The 15193-nt window shown below is 42.8% G+C and overlaps 2 protein-coding genes across 6 annotated transcripts in view; both read right to left on the minus strand.

The window, feature by feature from the left end:
- Nucleotides 1-9983, minus strand: part of LOC125294036 (IQ motif and SEC7 domain-containing protein 1-like) — a 121298-nt gene extending 111315 nt beyond the window's left edge. For all 5 annotated transcript variants that reach the window (XM_048242385.1, XM_048242384.1, XM_048242390.1 and 2 more), the window contains exon 1: nucleotides 9519-9983. In XM_048242385.1, coding sequence (XP_048098342.1) covers nucleotides 9519-9826 — 308 coding nt within the window. In that variant the 5' untranslated portion in view covers nucleotides 9827-9983. The remainder of the gene's footprint in view (nucleotides 1-9518) is intronic.
- Nucleotides 9984-11872: 1889 nt separating this feature from the next.
- nup210 (nucleoporin 210) overlaps nucleotides 11873-15193 on the minus strand; it is a 39429-nt gene continuing 36108 nt past the window's right edge. Inside the window, exons 37-40 of the mRNA XM_048241574.1 lie at nucleotides 14500-14704; nucleotides 14138-14254; nucleotides 13825-13899; nucleotides 11873-13378 (exon numbers count right to left, since the gene is read on the minus strand). Of these exons, the coding sequence (XP_048097531.1) occupies nucleotides 13272-13378; nucleotides 13825-13899; nucleotides 14138-14254; nucleotides 14500-14704 (504 nt within the window). The 3' untranslated portion in view covers nucleotides 11873-13271. The remainder of the gene's footprint in view (nucleotides 13379-13824; nucleotides 13900-14137; nucleotides 14255-14499; nucleotides 14705-15193) is intronic.

The following is a 15193-nucleotide window of genomic DNA, read 5'->3' on the forward strand; positions in this document are numbered from 1 at the left end:
ATACTGTTGCACAGAGGGCCATTTAAAGACCTTGTGTACAGCTTGCAATGTGTGTTGGATTCTGTCTACAGTCAATTGTGCGTTGCTAATGCATCCTGTATTATGCTGTATAAGGCTTGGCTGTTGACTGGCCACTGTGGTACAGTAGCAATAGCACATGAAATGTCTTAGAGTATAGAATGTGTGTGTCAGGGTTCCCAGGCCTTTTTTTTCATATTGTGTGTCTGCTACATGGTCACAGGGTTACAGGTTAAAATTGTCATGTATTGTGGTTTATAGAGCGTAGAGTTTTCTGGGCCTTTTCTTTCCTATTCTGTGTGTGCAGATGTAATAACGGCCGCTTGCTTATTTGCCCCTTTTCAAGCTTCCCGTCCAAGCAGAAGGAAATCAGCCATGACAACTCGAGCGTGGACGATTCCCGGCGACTCCAAACACAGGCTTGATTACAGACGGAACATCTTTCGCCAAGGCGGGGGCAGGTACCGCTGACTCAGCACGTATCCATCTCGCTTTTCTGCATCACTAAGCACAACTGGACACCAGCGCCGTGAAAGTGCACGAGATGGCGGTTTGGACGATGGGCCTGGAGGTTTAATTCATATTTGAATATTATTTATCGCACCACTGCCATCTCTGCAAAGCCGACGCACAGCATGGGGTGATGGTGCATGTTCTCTGATGATGGGGCTTGGCGTCTGATGAGACGTTCACATCTGTAAAGGTTTCTACTGGTTCGCAGTGTTACTGTGTCATCAGTGGTGCATCTACAGAATGACTTTCATCATTGCAATGCATCATTGAACAACCACTGTAGCTCGCACAAAGAGTCTTCAAAATCATAGTCTCTCTTTCAGCAATAGCCGTTCAATGACACTTTCGGGAAACACAGGCCAGATTTGTACGTTTCTTCTGGTTTGTTAGTGTCACTGAAGGTTTCTTTACATGTGCCAGAGGCACAGCTGAGTACAAAGAAACACTGAAACTACCATTTCACTCTCAGAGTGGATCATCAGACAGATGATCAAAGGTTTGAGTATCCCTTGGTGTGTGCCACAATTACAGTTTATGAATGGATAAACTGTATTAACATTTGAAGACATGCAATACATTAATGCATTTTTAATTTTTAATGTATGTTTGCTAGTCTGTTTGTATGAATTCCTTTTCATTTCCAAAAGTAACAGTAGTTGTTTTATTTGCCCAGGCGTGCCCAAGGTTTTGTTTTAAACTTAACCAACTCTGTAGCAGGCTCAGAAAGTCAAACAACCAAACAGACCCAACTCCAGAAGGCCGTTGTCTCTGAAGTGTATTTTGCCTGGCAGCCAGCTTGCTGACATTGCCACAACCTGTCAGATTTTAGACCTCTTCAAATGGCTTGGCCAAACCCAGTTGAAGTGCGAAACTGAACAACATCAAGTGAGTCACAGTGCTTTAGAAAATGTCCAATATGAAAAAAAGTCTCTCTCTCTCTCTCTCTCTCTCTCTCTCTCTCTCTGTCTCTCTCGGTCTGTCTCTCTCTCTCTCGCTCTCTCGCTCTGTCTCTCTGTCTCTCTGTCTCTCTGTCTCTCTGTCTCTCTCTCTCTCTGGGCCAGATGTAATAACGCATTTGCGCCCACTTCAGGTGTATTTGTTTCGCAATGTGCGTGTAAAACCATTGCGAGGTATGTACAAACAGACCGCAATGATGTAAAAGTGCAAACTCCCTGTCGCGGGAGCTGAAAGTGGCAGATTGCGTTTGTCATGTCATGCATATGCATTCATGAGAGGATCCAGGGGAAAGTGGGAGTTTAGCATAAAAAGATGGGAGGGGAAGAGTAAAGAGCGCCAATGTATTCCGCGGTCTATGTACAAAGACTGTTCCTGAAAGCGCACGTCTACTGTATTCTGCGCCTAAATACTTCCCCTTGTAAAAGCAGGTGTTAATCCAAATTGCAGTTCAATGCGTCAATAAGGGAACCTTTCAAAAACAACAGAATAGCTAGTTAGAGCACCAGTTTTTGTGGTGAAAGTATTTGTACTACCAAAAGCAACCTCAACTTGGCCTTTTGAATGTCTTACTTTCACTTTCAAGTCATTCACTTAAACTTTCCTACTTGCTAGACTTGACCAATCTTCCATAGCCTACTTGCACAAGTAGTTTGAGTAGAACTACCGATCTTCATTATCTCCCTGCTTGTTTACATCATATCATGTATGGTATTATTTCATGATCGCTAAACGTTTGATTCTTTTTAATGTTGTCATCAGTTAACTTCATTCAACTGCGCTTGTATGTAGGCGCTGCCGTTCAGTTGTGGATGTTCGTAAATTGCGTTTATGGGCGGAGAAAGGCGGAGAAAGGTGCAGTTTACACTAAGGATTGAACGATTGATAAATACGACGGAAACTTGGGTCTGACAGCGTTCGCAATCTGCGGTGTGTCCATGACGCTGATAACGCTACGTTCACAAATGTACGTACATCTGGCCCTCTGTCTCTCTCTCTCTCTCTGTCTTGTTCTCACTCTATGAGGTTCAGGGGAAATGTGAACATGAATGGAGAAGTAAAAAGGCTTTTTACTGTCACCATACTGCATCTCTCAATATGAGTATTTGACACAGAGGGCAAAACATTCCTTTATACCCATAAAAGGAGAATCATTGGCCATGGTAGAATCCATCATTGAGGTAAGATCAATTTCCTGGTGGTGACATCCTGGGCCTCAGAACATGATTGTCTGTTTCTAAGCAATCGAATCAATGACATGATGGATTTTCTTCTCATTTAATATTTATCTTTGTTTAAAGAAAACAAAGAAGAATAGGTCACCTTTTTATGGCATATAACTTAATTTCCTCACCATCCCCAACGGATGCATTGTAATGTGAAAATACCTCTGCAAGTAAAATTTCACATGAACCCAGTAAAGTAGACTTACACAATTAAAATAGATTAATCATCAGTTGGGAGCCCTCTGATTAATAAACACTATGGTTGCCCCATTAATCTACATCATTAAACCAAATTACACAAATGCATCAGGCTGCTTATTGCAGGGGTAGGCACCTTACTAACAAGATTTAGCGACTTGGGCCCGACCGGGAGATGTGTGCTGCTTCTAGTGCCGCTTCTAATGAACCGTCCCTAAGAATTACTGGGAGCCTCTCCCCACAATGCCAAGCTTTCACTCCCGCCCACCAAACAGCTCAGCTAATGCTAACATTTCTTCATGCTCGAGCTGCAAGGTTAATAAAAATGGCGAGCCTGTGTCTTTTGCCAAGATTTCATCATCGTGCATATTTCACTTGTTTTTCTCGAGATCAAAAGCACTCTCTTGTGTCTCAATGAACAATGTGAAAATGATGATTAAAGTGCTTAAGAGGAAACTGGGTGAGATCCAACTTCAGTATGTGAAACTCTGTACCATTATCTCACTCAGTGGGCATTTTTGGATGAAGTGGCAATGCTGCAAATAGTCTAACTGTATAAAGTGTATCATTACAGATCTCCCCCTTTTTATAGAGGCATTCCAGTTGGCATGAAAAATGAGCAAATGTCTAGATTTTGTTTGAATGCATCCAAAAACAAATGTTCAAAACAACAAAATTAGAATAACAGACAGTGTCCCAAATTATCCAGACAAAAAATGGTTACTGGAATAGGGTATGAATTTACTGACAGGTCCATGGGATGATAACGATATCCATGTGCTTTACTTAACAAATGAATGATGGCCCAAGGGACCACTTCCTCCAGACTGGCCAATCAGAGAGCACCACATCAATCATAGTTCATGACTACAGGCCTCTAAGGACATTTGTTTTGGCTGAACCAGAGCAATGGCAATGAAGTTCTCCACTAAAAAATAACTGAGCAATTGTGTTGAGGTCATTTAGAAATGTTATAATGAGATCTGGGAGTCTTTAGTTTCTTTGGTCCATTATAATGAGCAAGTGTTCAGTAAAACACAAGTCCACACTATGTCGCTTAAACAAAAAAAAAAGGGTTTGGGTCTCTAAATTAAAAAGTTAACCAAAAGTTGACAAACCAGGAATGTATTTAAGGTATGTCAATCAGTGTCAAATCTGGGTATGGCTTCATTCTCCAAACTAAATAAAGCCAGAGTGCTCTGCTCTTAGGTTTACCACTAACTGTGAGCTAACTCACCCAAGTTAATCACTAAACCACCAACGTGATATACCCGGCTAGAGAAAAAAAAAAACAATTGTTATTGGTATTGTTATTATTATTATTATGAAAAAAACAAATCGCATGCCCAGACTACCCACAGGCCCACCACCACCTCCTTAGGAGATAGACCAAGACCCAAGAAAGCATGTTCTGAAGTGACTAAACCAGCCCACAAGGTACTTGGGCCAGTTCGGATAAGAAAACGGCTTTTTAAACATCAACGTCCAGCAAGAAGAATTTTCCTGAAACATTCCAGTGGTGCGCAACCCTATTAAATCCTCTGATTGTGATGTTAAGATCCCACTTCAATCCACATGTCCCGTCCTCATGATTCACTCCAAAAAAACTCTCTCAAGACATAATGTTTATCTAGATGAGAGATTCAAAGGCATTACCAAGACAGGATATAGGGCATAGCTATGTAAAGTATTTTGTATTTTGCCAAGAGAGAGAACAATAACACAACATTCTTCTGCTGCTTCCAATGATAGCGATCAGCTTTCTCGTCAGCAGCTCCCAAAACAGCACAACGTCCCCTGCTAATTATCTGTTAAAACCAATCTAAGGGCAGAAGAGACTGGACAAGACACTGAGGAAGTAGAGATGAGACTGGCCACATGGCCATTTCCTTTCACTGCCCTGACCCCCCAAACTCCTCCTCTCTGCAGAACCTTTACGAGAAATACAATCAGATGGAGTTAAAAGCTCTCATTAAGTTATCATTATGTGCTCTTGTGGGGGTTGCAGCAGGCAATCAAAGGGCCCGCGTGGAGACCGGCTACGTCCAGCCCCAGCCCCATGACCATCAAAGAAAAGGTCAAAGGGAGAGTGCCGGAGTTTAGAGCCCAAAGCCCAAGGGTGTGACAAACTGGAGCGGCTTTTCAAATGGTTGTACAGGGATAAGAGAGCTGGCTGCCCCAATCTCCCAGATCAGCCTTTTAAAATGATCTCCTCAACTATGCTGGTAGGGTCAGAATTGTAAACCGCTCAGAGGTCAGTCTCTGGAAATATACGATCGTATTTAGCAACTGCAATTTTTGCAAGCAAAGAAAGTAAGAGTGTTTTCATTCGGTATGAATCATTATGATGTTCGAAGAAAAATTATTTCAGACACAGCTACCGATACACAGTATAGTACATACAGTACATTTCAAAGACTCTGCTCTAAAACTTTTGTTCTCATCTTCCCAGTAATCCTAAATTATTGTCAACAATTCTGCAAAACAGGTATGTCTGTCCAAAGATGGATACCGCAATTTCCCAACTATTAGCTGCGGCTTATACATTGATTTTGCAAAATTTCTTCAGCTATGAGGTTAATACACGGGGGCAGTTAATATGGTATTAATATGGTTTTGTTTCTTTTAACTTAAAACACTGGCCTGCGGCTTATACACAATGCGGCTAATACACAGGAAGTTACTGTAACAATCTTCCTTTACTGAAGACATCCTATATGCAGAGGGAAATGACCGCACAACCTGGCTAAGGAGGGCTACACATGATCAGTGGAAAGTTGACTCACCTCGTAACTGCTAGGGCAGGTTTCACTGGAATAATCTACATATCTTAATGGATGAATAAATCTGTCCCCTCACAAGACAAATGGGGCTTCATAAGTCTGGCTCAATGTCAGTTCCTCCCTCTTTAGCTCCTAAATACCCCATTTCATGCTAAAGCAGGTCATGATTCCAACCACCACCACACTCTCTCCTTGAATCAACCAGAGATGATTTAAATTGCATGGCAAGTTTGCCCGTTCCTGAACAATCCCACGGTTTCGGGCTTAGCCTGATTCTTCTCTCCGATCGTCAATATTTCATTGGCCATGAAATGTGATTTTTTTTTCTTCTCCCGTCTGTTTACTCCCCGTCTGACGGAGTTCAAAAGACACCCTGACAGTCCTCAAGTGGCCACTGCACCTCCTCTCCTTTCCTCTTCTCTCCCTCCCCATCCCCTCCCTTTCCCTCATCTTGTCTCCTCTCTCTTCCCCTTGTTTCCTCTCCTCACCCCTCTACCCTCCTCTCACTTCCCCCCCCTCCCCCTCCCTCCCTCCCTCTCGCCTCCTCCCCTCCCCTCCCTCCTCTCCTCCCCCCCTTCCCTCCTCTCCTCTCCTCCCTCCCCTCCTCTCATCCCCCTCCCTCCTCTCCTCCCCCCCTCCCTCCTCTCCTCTCCTCTCCTCTCCTCCTCCAGAGCGCTCAAGCCTTCAGTGCTGCAGCCTCTACCTTTCCCAAATTCATAGAGCATCTCCGAGACTCCCCCATGCCTTCCCCCAGCATAATGAAAAGAATGCAGGCAGTGGGTGCTCTGGATGGCATCTCTCTCATCCCTCATCTCATTCATATTTGATTATTCCAGCACCAATATTATGGAGGGAGGAGATTTTGCATTTTGCACTGGAGACCTTGCATCAGATTGAGCAGTGACTCGCAGTGAGAGGGAGCACTATCCTATGCGGAGACATAGGAGACACAGGAGATATAGGAACTATGCAAAAATGTCACCCACTTGTGAAATTCAGATAGCCAGGCATCTGCGTTGATTCACATAAAAGTCATAAGGTTATGGGGTTCCTCTTAATAATCTTCTCTGCTTGCTAAAAAAAATTCTGTCCTCTCCTCTCCCTCCTTCTCTCCTTTAACAATTGAGGGCACTAAGTGAATGAAAAAAAAAACATCTCCAAATTTAGCCCCTGGTTATTCCCTCAATGGGTCTGTTTAAGTCTACAGTTAGAAACATTGTTTACAGCATACGGCCCATCCAGCAACAGGACATGGCTTGAATCTAAATGAGTGTTTGCAGATGCATCTGCGGAGATAAGAAATGCAAACGCCTCAACAACATTCCATTCATTTCTGAAAAAAAGAGCTAGTCTGATCTCAAATATATCTGAACTGCTTCATCCTTAAACTTGCTACTGGCTACAAATTGAATAGTTGTTCCACTTCTAATTTTGTCCAAAATTACATTATTTATCACATTAAGAGGGGGGGGGGTGCAAATAGAATAAGGACTAATACAACATTACACATGATTGACTAACCAATAATCCATGGGGGAAGAGCTATATGCCAAAAGTCAGAGCAGGGCTTGTAGGTGTTCCAAGTGAATTTACGCCAGGACTTCTATTCAGTGTCATTCGGATATCGACAAACATCTTATTAGGAGAGAGAGCTGACCATGCAATCTTGCAATGGCTTAGAGGAGGACTATGCCTGGAACACCCAGCCCTGCAAACAACCCTGCAGTCTTGAAAAGGAGTGTGCAACGATGCCTAATATCCATACACAAGCAAATCAAAACCAATTGAAAATAAAAGTTGTTTATTTGAACAACAACCAATCAAATTTCACCCCTAACTTGCATGGTCCTAAAGCCCAGTGCTGAATGTAGGGGACTGTTTATGCCCAGTCAGAGCCACTATGCTTGCTTCCCATTCACAGAGCCAGGATTGTGTATGACCATTGACCATCAAAGTTGTTGTTGTCGCAACAACTGAATAGACACACAAAGACAGTGCATGAGCCAATGAGTCTTGTAAAATTTGGTGAAATTGACAAAAAGTGTATGGGGATCACAGTCACAGACTGCACCTTTACATTTTGGGAGCCTGAAAAGGGTGAGCCCAAGGCAACTCCAAGAGCTTGTTCATGGTCATTCCGTGCCCTCCTTCCCACCTCATCCAAGTGATGTCATTATGTTTGTTTGTTTGTTTGTTGTCATCAGATATGTGTACTGCCTTATGTTCAGTCTCTCTTCCACTTTGAGAATGGTGTCAATCCTCACTCTCTGTCAAAACTAACACTGTATATGTTGTGTCCCCTTCACTGTTCAAATTTCATAATAGACCTTAAAACTCATTTCACATTAATGACTGCTGTCAGATCAAATTAGTGTCATTGGGAACAAATCACAGAGGTGTGAAGGTGGAAAGAACATAAGGGTCCTTGAGCTTGTAATATCCATTGTTTTGCAGTTCTGCCTGTAACACTGTATCACAAAGGAAGTGAATAGGCACTATGAGGAATAAAGCATACACGTATTATAAGAAATGAATGTGTGGATGATTAAGGCTGTTTTGACCACTGTCTGACACCCTCCATTTAATTTCAATACAGAATAAAGATGTCAAATAAGCACTTTCTCCCTAACGTCGCCTAGGTGATTTTAAAATAATATACTTTTTAAATTGTAATGGATTTTAGAGACTAAAACTCGTTAAAAATCCGATAAATTCAATTGTTGAGGATGAACAGACGGGAGTCGGGCCAGCCTAGAGATAAAGACTTCACTGCATTTAGCGGTAACGTTACCCCGAAACATCTGGAAGTCATTGCGTAATTGATTTCTCCAGTGGACACGCGGAGAGTGAAATGCACACATGAGTGAAATGCACACTGCCACCGGACATTAAACCAGGCTTGGGCTGCATTCCACAAATATCCCGGATTTACGCTGACCTGGGCATTAAATCCACTCAAAAGTCTAGCTACACTATAGAGACAAACCAGGGTACAAGCTTGGCTATGGCAGCACTGTCAGACATTCTGCGCAACGGAGACCACACGTTGCATTTACATCAGGGCGCACAAACAGAAAAGTTTAAAATGCGGACAGAACAATTTGCAGCTTTGCAACCTTGTTCACTCTAGTCTAAGTATGGATACACAATGTCTAAATAAATCCAGCTGGTTCTGTTGTTACTTGACATAGAACAAAAGTCACATCTCCACCACCTTTCCATTACTGTGGCACACTGCAGGCGCACAAGACGGCAAATTGGTAAATATGGTGACACCGACCACTCATTAATTATTGATATGACTGATGATAAGACTAGGGGCTACTGGCGCAACCCACATGTAACCAAAAGCAGCTAGGCGAACTGGGGCTTATTTTCCAGACAACAAAGCGCATATTGCTAAATAAATTATTTTTCCTGATTATATCGTTTGTACCAAACACAGTAGATTTTATCGAGCGGTGTATATGTGTGTGTGTGTGTGTGTGTGTGTGTGTGTGTCCATATAGCCTACCTTATATAGGTATGTACCTTAACCAAGACAATAAAGCACTGAAGAGAATCGCATTACTAAATTGTTACTTCAATTGTTACTTCCTGCCCTCTACTGTATGACTAAGGTTAATCACACCCGTCTAACAACTTGAAGAACTCACTGCCAACAGCAGTTGTGGTTAACTAACGTTAGCTTAGCACATCCACAAAAGTTCACGCTTTGGGCGTATGGATAATAGTTCTTATCACAAAAGTCTCATTTCATTCACTTTCATACGAGGGGAAAAGCAAGCAGCGGGCCGTGAATATAATCACAATAGAGTTATCTTACTTCTCTTGAGTGGCGTTTTCTTGTATAGATCCCAGGGCCGAATGACAATTGCCCTGTTGCAATCTGCAAGTAAGGAGATGCCGCTGGTATTCGTCTTTCAGACAGGCATTTTCGTTGCACAGCTCTGTTACTTGCTGCTCAAGCTCCTCAATGCGAATCTTTTGCTTCTCCAGCAACTCCTGTTGGGTCTCAATAATTTTGTTAAGCTCCTTCAGATATTCGGCAGCCTTGTTTGGGTTGTCGATTGGGCTCTCCATCTCGTTCCCATACGGGCTGCCCGCGCCCTGAAATGTCAGTCGTCTCTCCATTGAGGCTAATCACCGTGGCTTTTCGAACATACGTGTCCCGTGTCCGCCATTGTTTACATTTCAGGTAACTGACTGAATGAGTGGGAATGAAGTTGGTTTGCGCACGTCCGCAGCAGAGTGCCGTCCACACGCTCTGCGCCACTGTAACTAACCTCCGAATGCCGTTCCACTGAGAGGAAACCTATTTAACCCTTTGAGGGGTTGTCACCTCACAATATATTGTTCACCTTCCCAACAGCCGTTTTTATATGCTGCAGGCCAATCATTATGTTGATTAACGCATTTAAATCGTGGACATCCTTAAAATACAATTGTATCAATTCATCCTCACCCATGTGAACTTTACTTAACAAAAAATGCAAACATGTCTCACCATCACCATGCAGCCTAATTTCAACGATGGTCCGACTACTTTAATCCTAATCAAATCTGTTAATGAATTCTCCAGCCTCATGAGAAAAGATGCACTGCAGTGATTTCTCTGCTGCTGTGGCTGCATTTCCCAACACTTTAATGGTCACAGGTATAGTAAATAAATTATTTTTTTAAATAAATCAATCGCTTGTTGTACTGAAAGACACCATTCAACTGCAACACCTGACAGAAGTATTCATATGTAGTGTGTGTGTGTGTTCCCATGGTTGGTGGACTGCACACATTGAAAACAGCAGATATCATGTGATCTATGCATGCTGTCCTGCATGTTGCATTGATCTATGTTGAGGGACGAATTACAACCCCCATGCAGAGTAAGCCACCATGTTGTAAAATAAGGGTGTGATGGTACCCTTTTAAGTCCAATCAGAAGCAGAGGAAGATGACACACAGAGCTAGAGACACACACACAGACACAGAGAGCTTGTTAGTCCAGAGGCGCAAGCACTGATTTCACATTTTGAAACTGATCCCCGTCACTGGCGCCCTCTCTGATCCGCATGCAATAAGGTGGATTAAGTTGGTTTAGTCTCGGGCTGTCGCGTTTTGTCTACACCTTTGGTGCCGATTAACCTTTTATTTTTAAAAGCCTTAAAGATCACAAACATGGACATTATTCAGGCATTGTGTTCCTTTGACCCTTTCTTTTGTCAGAGCTCTGAAAAATAAAAAAAAACACACAAAGAGGAACATGTCCCTACAGTGGAGTCATGACAGAAAACAGCAGGCAGGTGGCAGAGGACAGGCTTGGTTGGCTCCAGAATGGAGAGCGTGCTGCAGAGAGAAGTGTGCTTTGGACCAGGGGTTTGCTGCAGCGCTAAGATCCTTCTGGCTCGCGGCCAGATGGCAGAGCCTCTCTGATGGGGGCTGGCCCTGGCATCCCGAATATACACCGACTTGCTCGCTCCGGGAAAACGGCTCGAGGCCAGATCTGGTCCTGTTGGTAGAGAGGATGGGGCATCGCTGGTGTCAGGTGCATACTATGGTTACCTGGTCTGAATCACCATCAAGAGACTCCAGGTTCAATGCCAACCTCCGACACATGTGCAGCACTAAGCTTCTACAGGCCCAGACACAGCACTAGATTTCCTGCACTGAGTACATTGTGGGTGTCAGGTGAAACACCTGGGTCAATGCTCCGCATATACAGTACAGGCTACTCCTCCATCCAGAAGCCTCTAGTTGAATGCCAGCCGCATAAACATGTATGGTGCTGGGAGCCTTGGAGACCACCAAAACTGGGCCAGAGCTGTTCAAGAGGTGCCCTACCATCTGTGTGTGTGTGAGTATGTGTGCGGGGTTGTCCTTGATCTGAACCAGCATCAGAGATGGCAACTTATCCATCCAAAGGCTTCTGGTTGGATGCCAGTTTCAGAAACATGTACAGTATTGGGGAATTTCCCAACTAGAGTTTTCTCTTGCACTTGCTCCCAATTGCAACTTCCATACATAAAAAAAATGGAATCTTGAAATTTTCTGATAAAAAGTGATAATGTGCTTGAGATGGAGTCTCAAGCAATCTAAAACATCAGTCAGGATTATACACATTTTGCACATAGATTTTGAGAAAGAATCAAATGGCATAGGAAATGAAAACCAAGAGCACATGGATTAAGACCAGCATTTATTTAACAAAACATACAAAGCCAGGCAGCATCTAGTACTGTACATGTACAGATTGTCAAATGAAAAACATTTTTTTTTGCGACAACAAATCTTGTGGTGAAAGGCATGAAGACGCAATGGCTTCAACTGAAAAAGGACGGATTAGAGTAGATAGTGCAAACACAGGCCAGCTACTCTCAATAAAACAAACAAAGCTAGACGATTCCAATATTAATCGGAAATGTGAAGATCTCACAAAAACGCTTTCAAGAATTCCATTATTTTTTTGCTTTTTTTTTACTTGCTTTGATCTGTCAGTGTTGTCCATTCACAACCACCCACTGATGAAGTGAAGTCTCAGTGCATTTTAGCTGACCAACTAGTAAATAAAATAAAATAAAATAAAATAAAATAAAATAAAATAAAATCAAATAAAAGTCAAACTTAGAGCATTAACATTTTCACAAATACATTACAGAAGGCATGATTCATTTCGTTCTGCAATGACGCTGCAGTCTCAAAAGGCCACATAAAATGCCTCAACAAACCTGATTTGAATCTGTAAGTGCGGACATACATAAGCGCATGTCCTCGTTTCACAGGTACTGTTAAATTCACAAAAGAACTGTTGTCAGATGTACTGACTGCACCAAACTGAAAGCTGTCTCACATTTCACGTGTTTCACATTACTATGGAGGTGTGAGGTGAGTCTGAGATATGCCTTTTAAGGCATTATACACTTTTAAATACCAACGCTTAGAAATTAGAAATCAAGATGTAAAAAAGATCAACTGGCCTTTTAACTTTCACTTGCTGAGACACCTTTGAAATAGTCTCATAACATTAACGGGATGGAATCAGTGGTCATACAATTGTCTTAGCAATGCTACACACAGTTTTGGACAGAAATACCATTATTTAGATTTGCATCCGCAAACCATCACTGTTTCTCCTGAGTGTCACATCATCATCATTATTATTATTATTCAATCTGAAAGGTACACAAGGGAAAAAAATCAACGCTGCAAACAGTGCAAAGCAGGAAAACAAACAAAGATGTAATATAAATAAAAGCTAATGTAGCAAAAATATTCAGTTAACACACAACACTTCAGCTGTAAAAGACACTTCATTAGATGCCATGTTTCATATATACATGTACACATCCCTACACACAGAAATAATAATAATAATAATAATAATAAAACAAACACAACACACAATGCATGCACATTCAAAATCCCTCCGTTACTTATTTTCTCACTCATTCACACACACACACTCTGTTTATGAATCAGTTCACACTTGCGATACAAAAAAAAAGCCCTGTAATAGTCATGGGAGTAAGTGAGTAAGGCACTTCTCTCTCCACTCTGACACGTCCGGGGTCTGCCATCGACAGCACTAGCGCATGTTGTAATCTGTGGAGTACAGTGGAGTGCGTTGCCGAGGGCTGTTATTGGCTGACGAGGGGCTGAAATTCCTCTGGAACCCACTGTGGGTTGGAGTGGCTGGAAAGAAAATCACAGAAGTGACCAGACTCAGTTTAGAGCAGCAGAGCAGAATCAGGGTTTGGAGCTTGGCAAAAAACAACAACAACAACAACAACAACAACATGCACACTCTGACACTGCTCGACAGAGCAGAACTCAAAGTGAGAGAATGAGAGCTGTTGTGGTTGTTGTGGTAGGAACACAACCAGCTGCAATTTAAGAGGCTATTCCTCTTTTTACAATTCAAAACAAGTAACACAGAGAAAATGCTGAAATAATTAACCGCTCCTGGGAAAGCCCATTATCGATCGCAACTTATCCTCATTTCAACACAACCCAAGAGGACTTAGGGAAAGGAAATAAAAGTAGAAATTATAAACACACAACACAATAATGTCTCACAGAGCCACCCTCAGACCCCCAATGTGGTAGAACGGAAGCCGCGGGAGAGAGTCTGGTCTTACCCATTGATGGAGGGGTGCTCTGGATGAAGGCTGGGTGTGGAGTCTGATCCCTCGGGGAGAATAGTGCATGGCATACTAGGAGGGGGGACAAGTATCCACAAGCGCAAGTTATTTGTCAACAGCCAAACCACAATAAACGAGCCTCATTAGTCGAGTGGTTATACTGTGCATGTCTCTATCGATTTAGCGAACATTTGCTAATTGCTTTATCTGTTGCTGCCCGGCAGGCAGTGTTGGGATGGGGGGCTGTGTGTGTCTGTGTGTGTGTGTGTGTGTCTGTGTGTTGGGGGACTAGTGCGTTAGGTGCACTCACCGATAACTATGATGGCCGTCACTGCCAGGAGCAGGAAGAGGGTGAAAAACATCACTTGGTAGGAGTCAATGAAGTGCTGCAGGATGCTGGGGCCATCCGAGCCAGGAGCAGCACCGACTGTGAGTTGAAAACGTGCAGAGGAGGAGAATCACCACTTTATTCAGACCGAGCTGATTACAACACGAACAACAATCAATAAATAACAGACACTAAAGCACTACCAAAACGTTCTAATCAACAGGCTTTTCTCTCCCCTATCACTCTAGTAATCTGTATCACTCTGTAACAGGGCGAGTAACCAAATCAAGCCCAATGGTACATGCCTTGTAAACAAACCCATTTTGCAATTCAGGCACACCAACCTCTATGCTGTGCACTGGCTTCTATCACATGCATGATGGTGACCGGTATGGTGAGCATCTGGTTGCTGGAAGGACTCTTAACAGAGATGGTGGCCGAGGAGGCTCCTTGTGGGTTCGACGCAGTGACGGTGTACCTGGCGAAGCTTGGGTAGGTCAGGGAGACCTCTCTCTCGCTGATCACTACTGCAGGTGAGCTGGAGGTCACCTGGAGGGTGATGGAGGGTGAACTTACTTTAGTGCATGAACCAGCATTAACTGTGAGAACTTCGAGATACTGGGAGTCCTATTCAATTAAGTTCTATGAATAAAGCCTACCATGTTTTTAATACCATATGAGAGTGCTTGAACTTAATTAAAATGATCAATGCATTTCAATTTGTTATGTTAACTTAAGATCAGCAGTTCTTCAGCATCTGAATAAAACACTGATTTCATGTTGAACATGCTTTGAGCCATAGCAATTTGAACACAAATTACTCCTTTAGTTTTACCAGTTGTGCACTGTGCAAAGTCACAACCTTTGCTTAATTCATTAGCTGTACCGCATAACAGTACATAATTATGACCGCCGCATAGTGTTAAGAATTAAGAACGTCTCCCAAGTGCCGCCTCATCCCCTACTGCTGAGACTCCTTGCAAACCTCAAGTCTCACATCCTGTGATTCACACCCAATCAATGTGGAGCCACTACACT

The sequence above is a fragment of the Alosa alosa genome, chromosome 4 (assembly GCF_017589495.1).
Source record: "Alosa alosa isolate M-15738 ecotype Scorff River chromosome 4, AALO_Geno_1.1, whole genome shotgun sequence".
NCBI lineage: Eukaryota > Metazoa > Chordata > Actinopteri > Clupeiformes > Clupeidae > Alosa > Alosa alosa.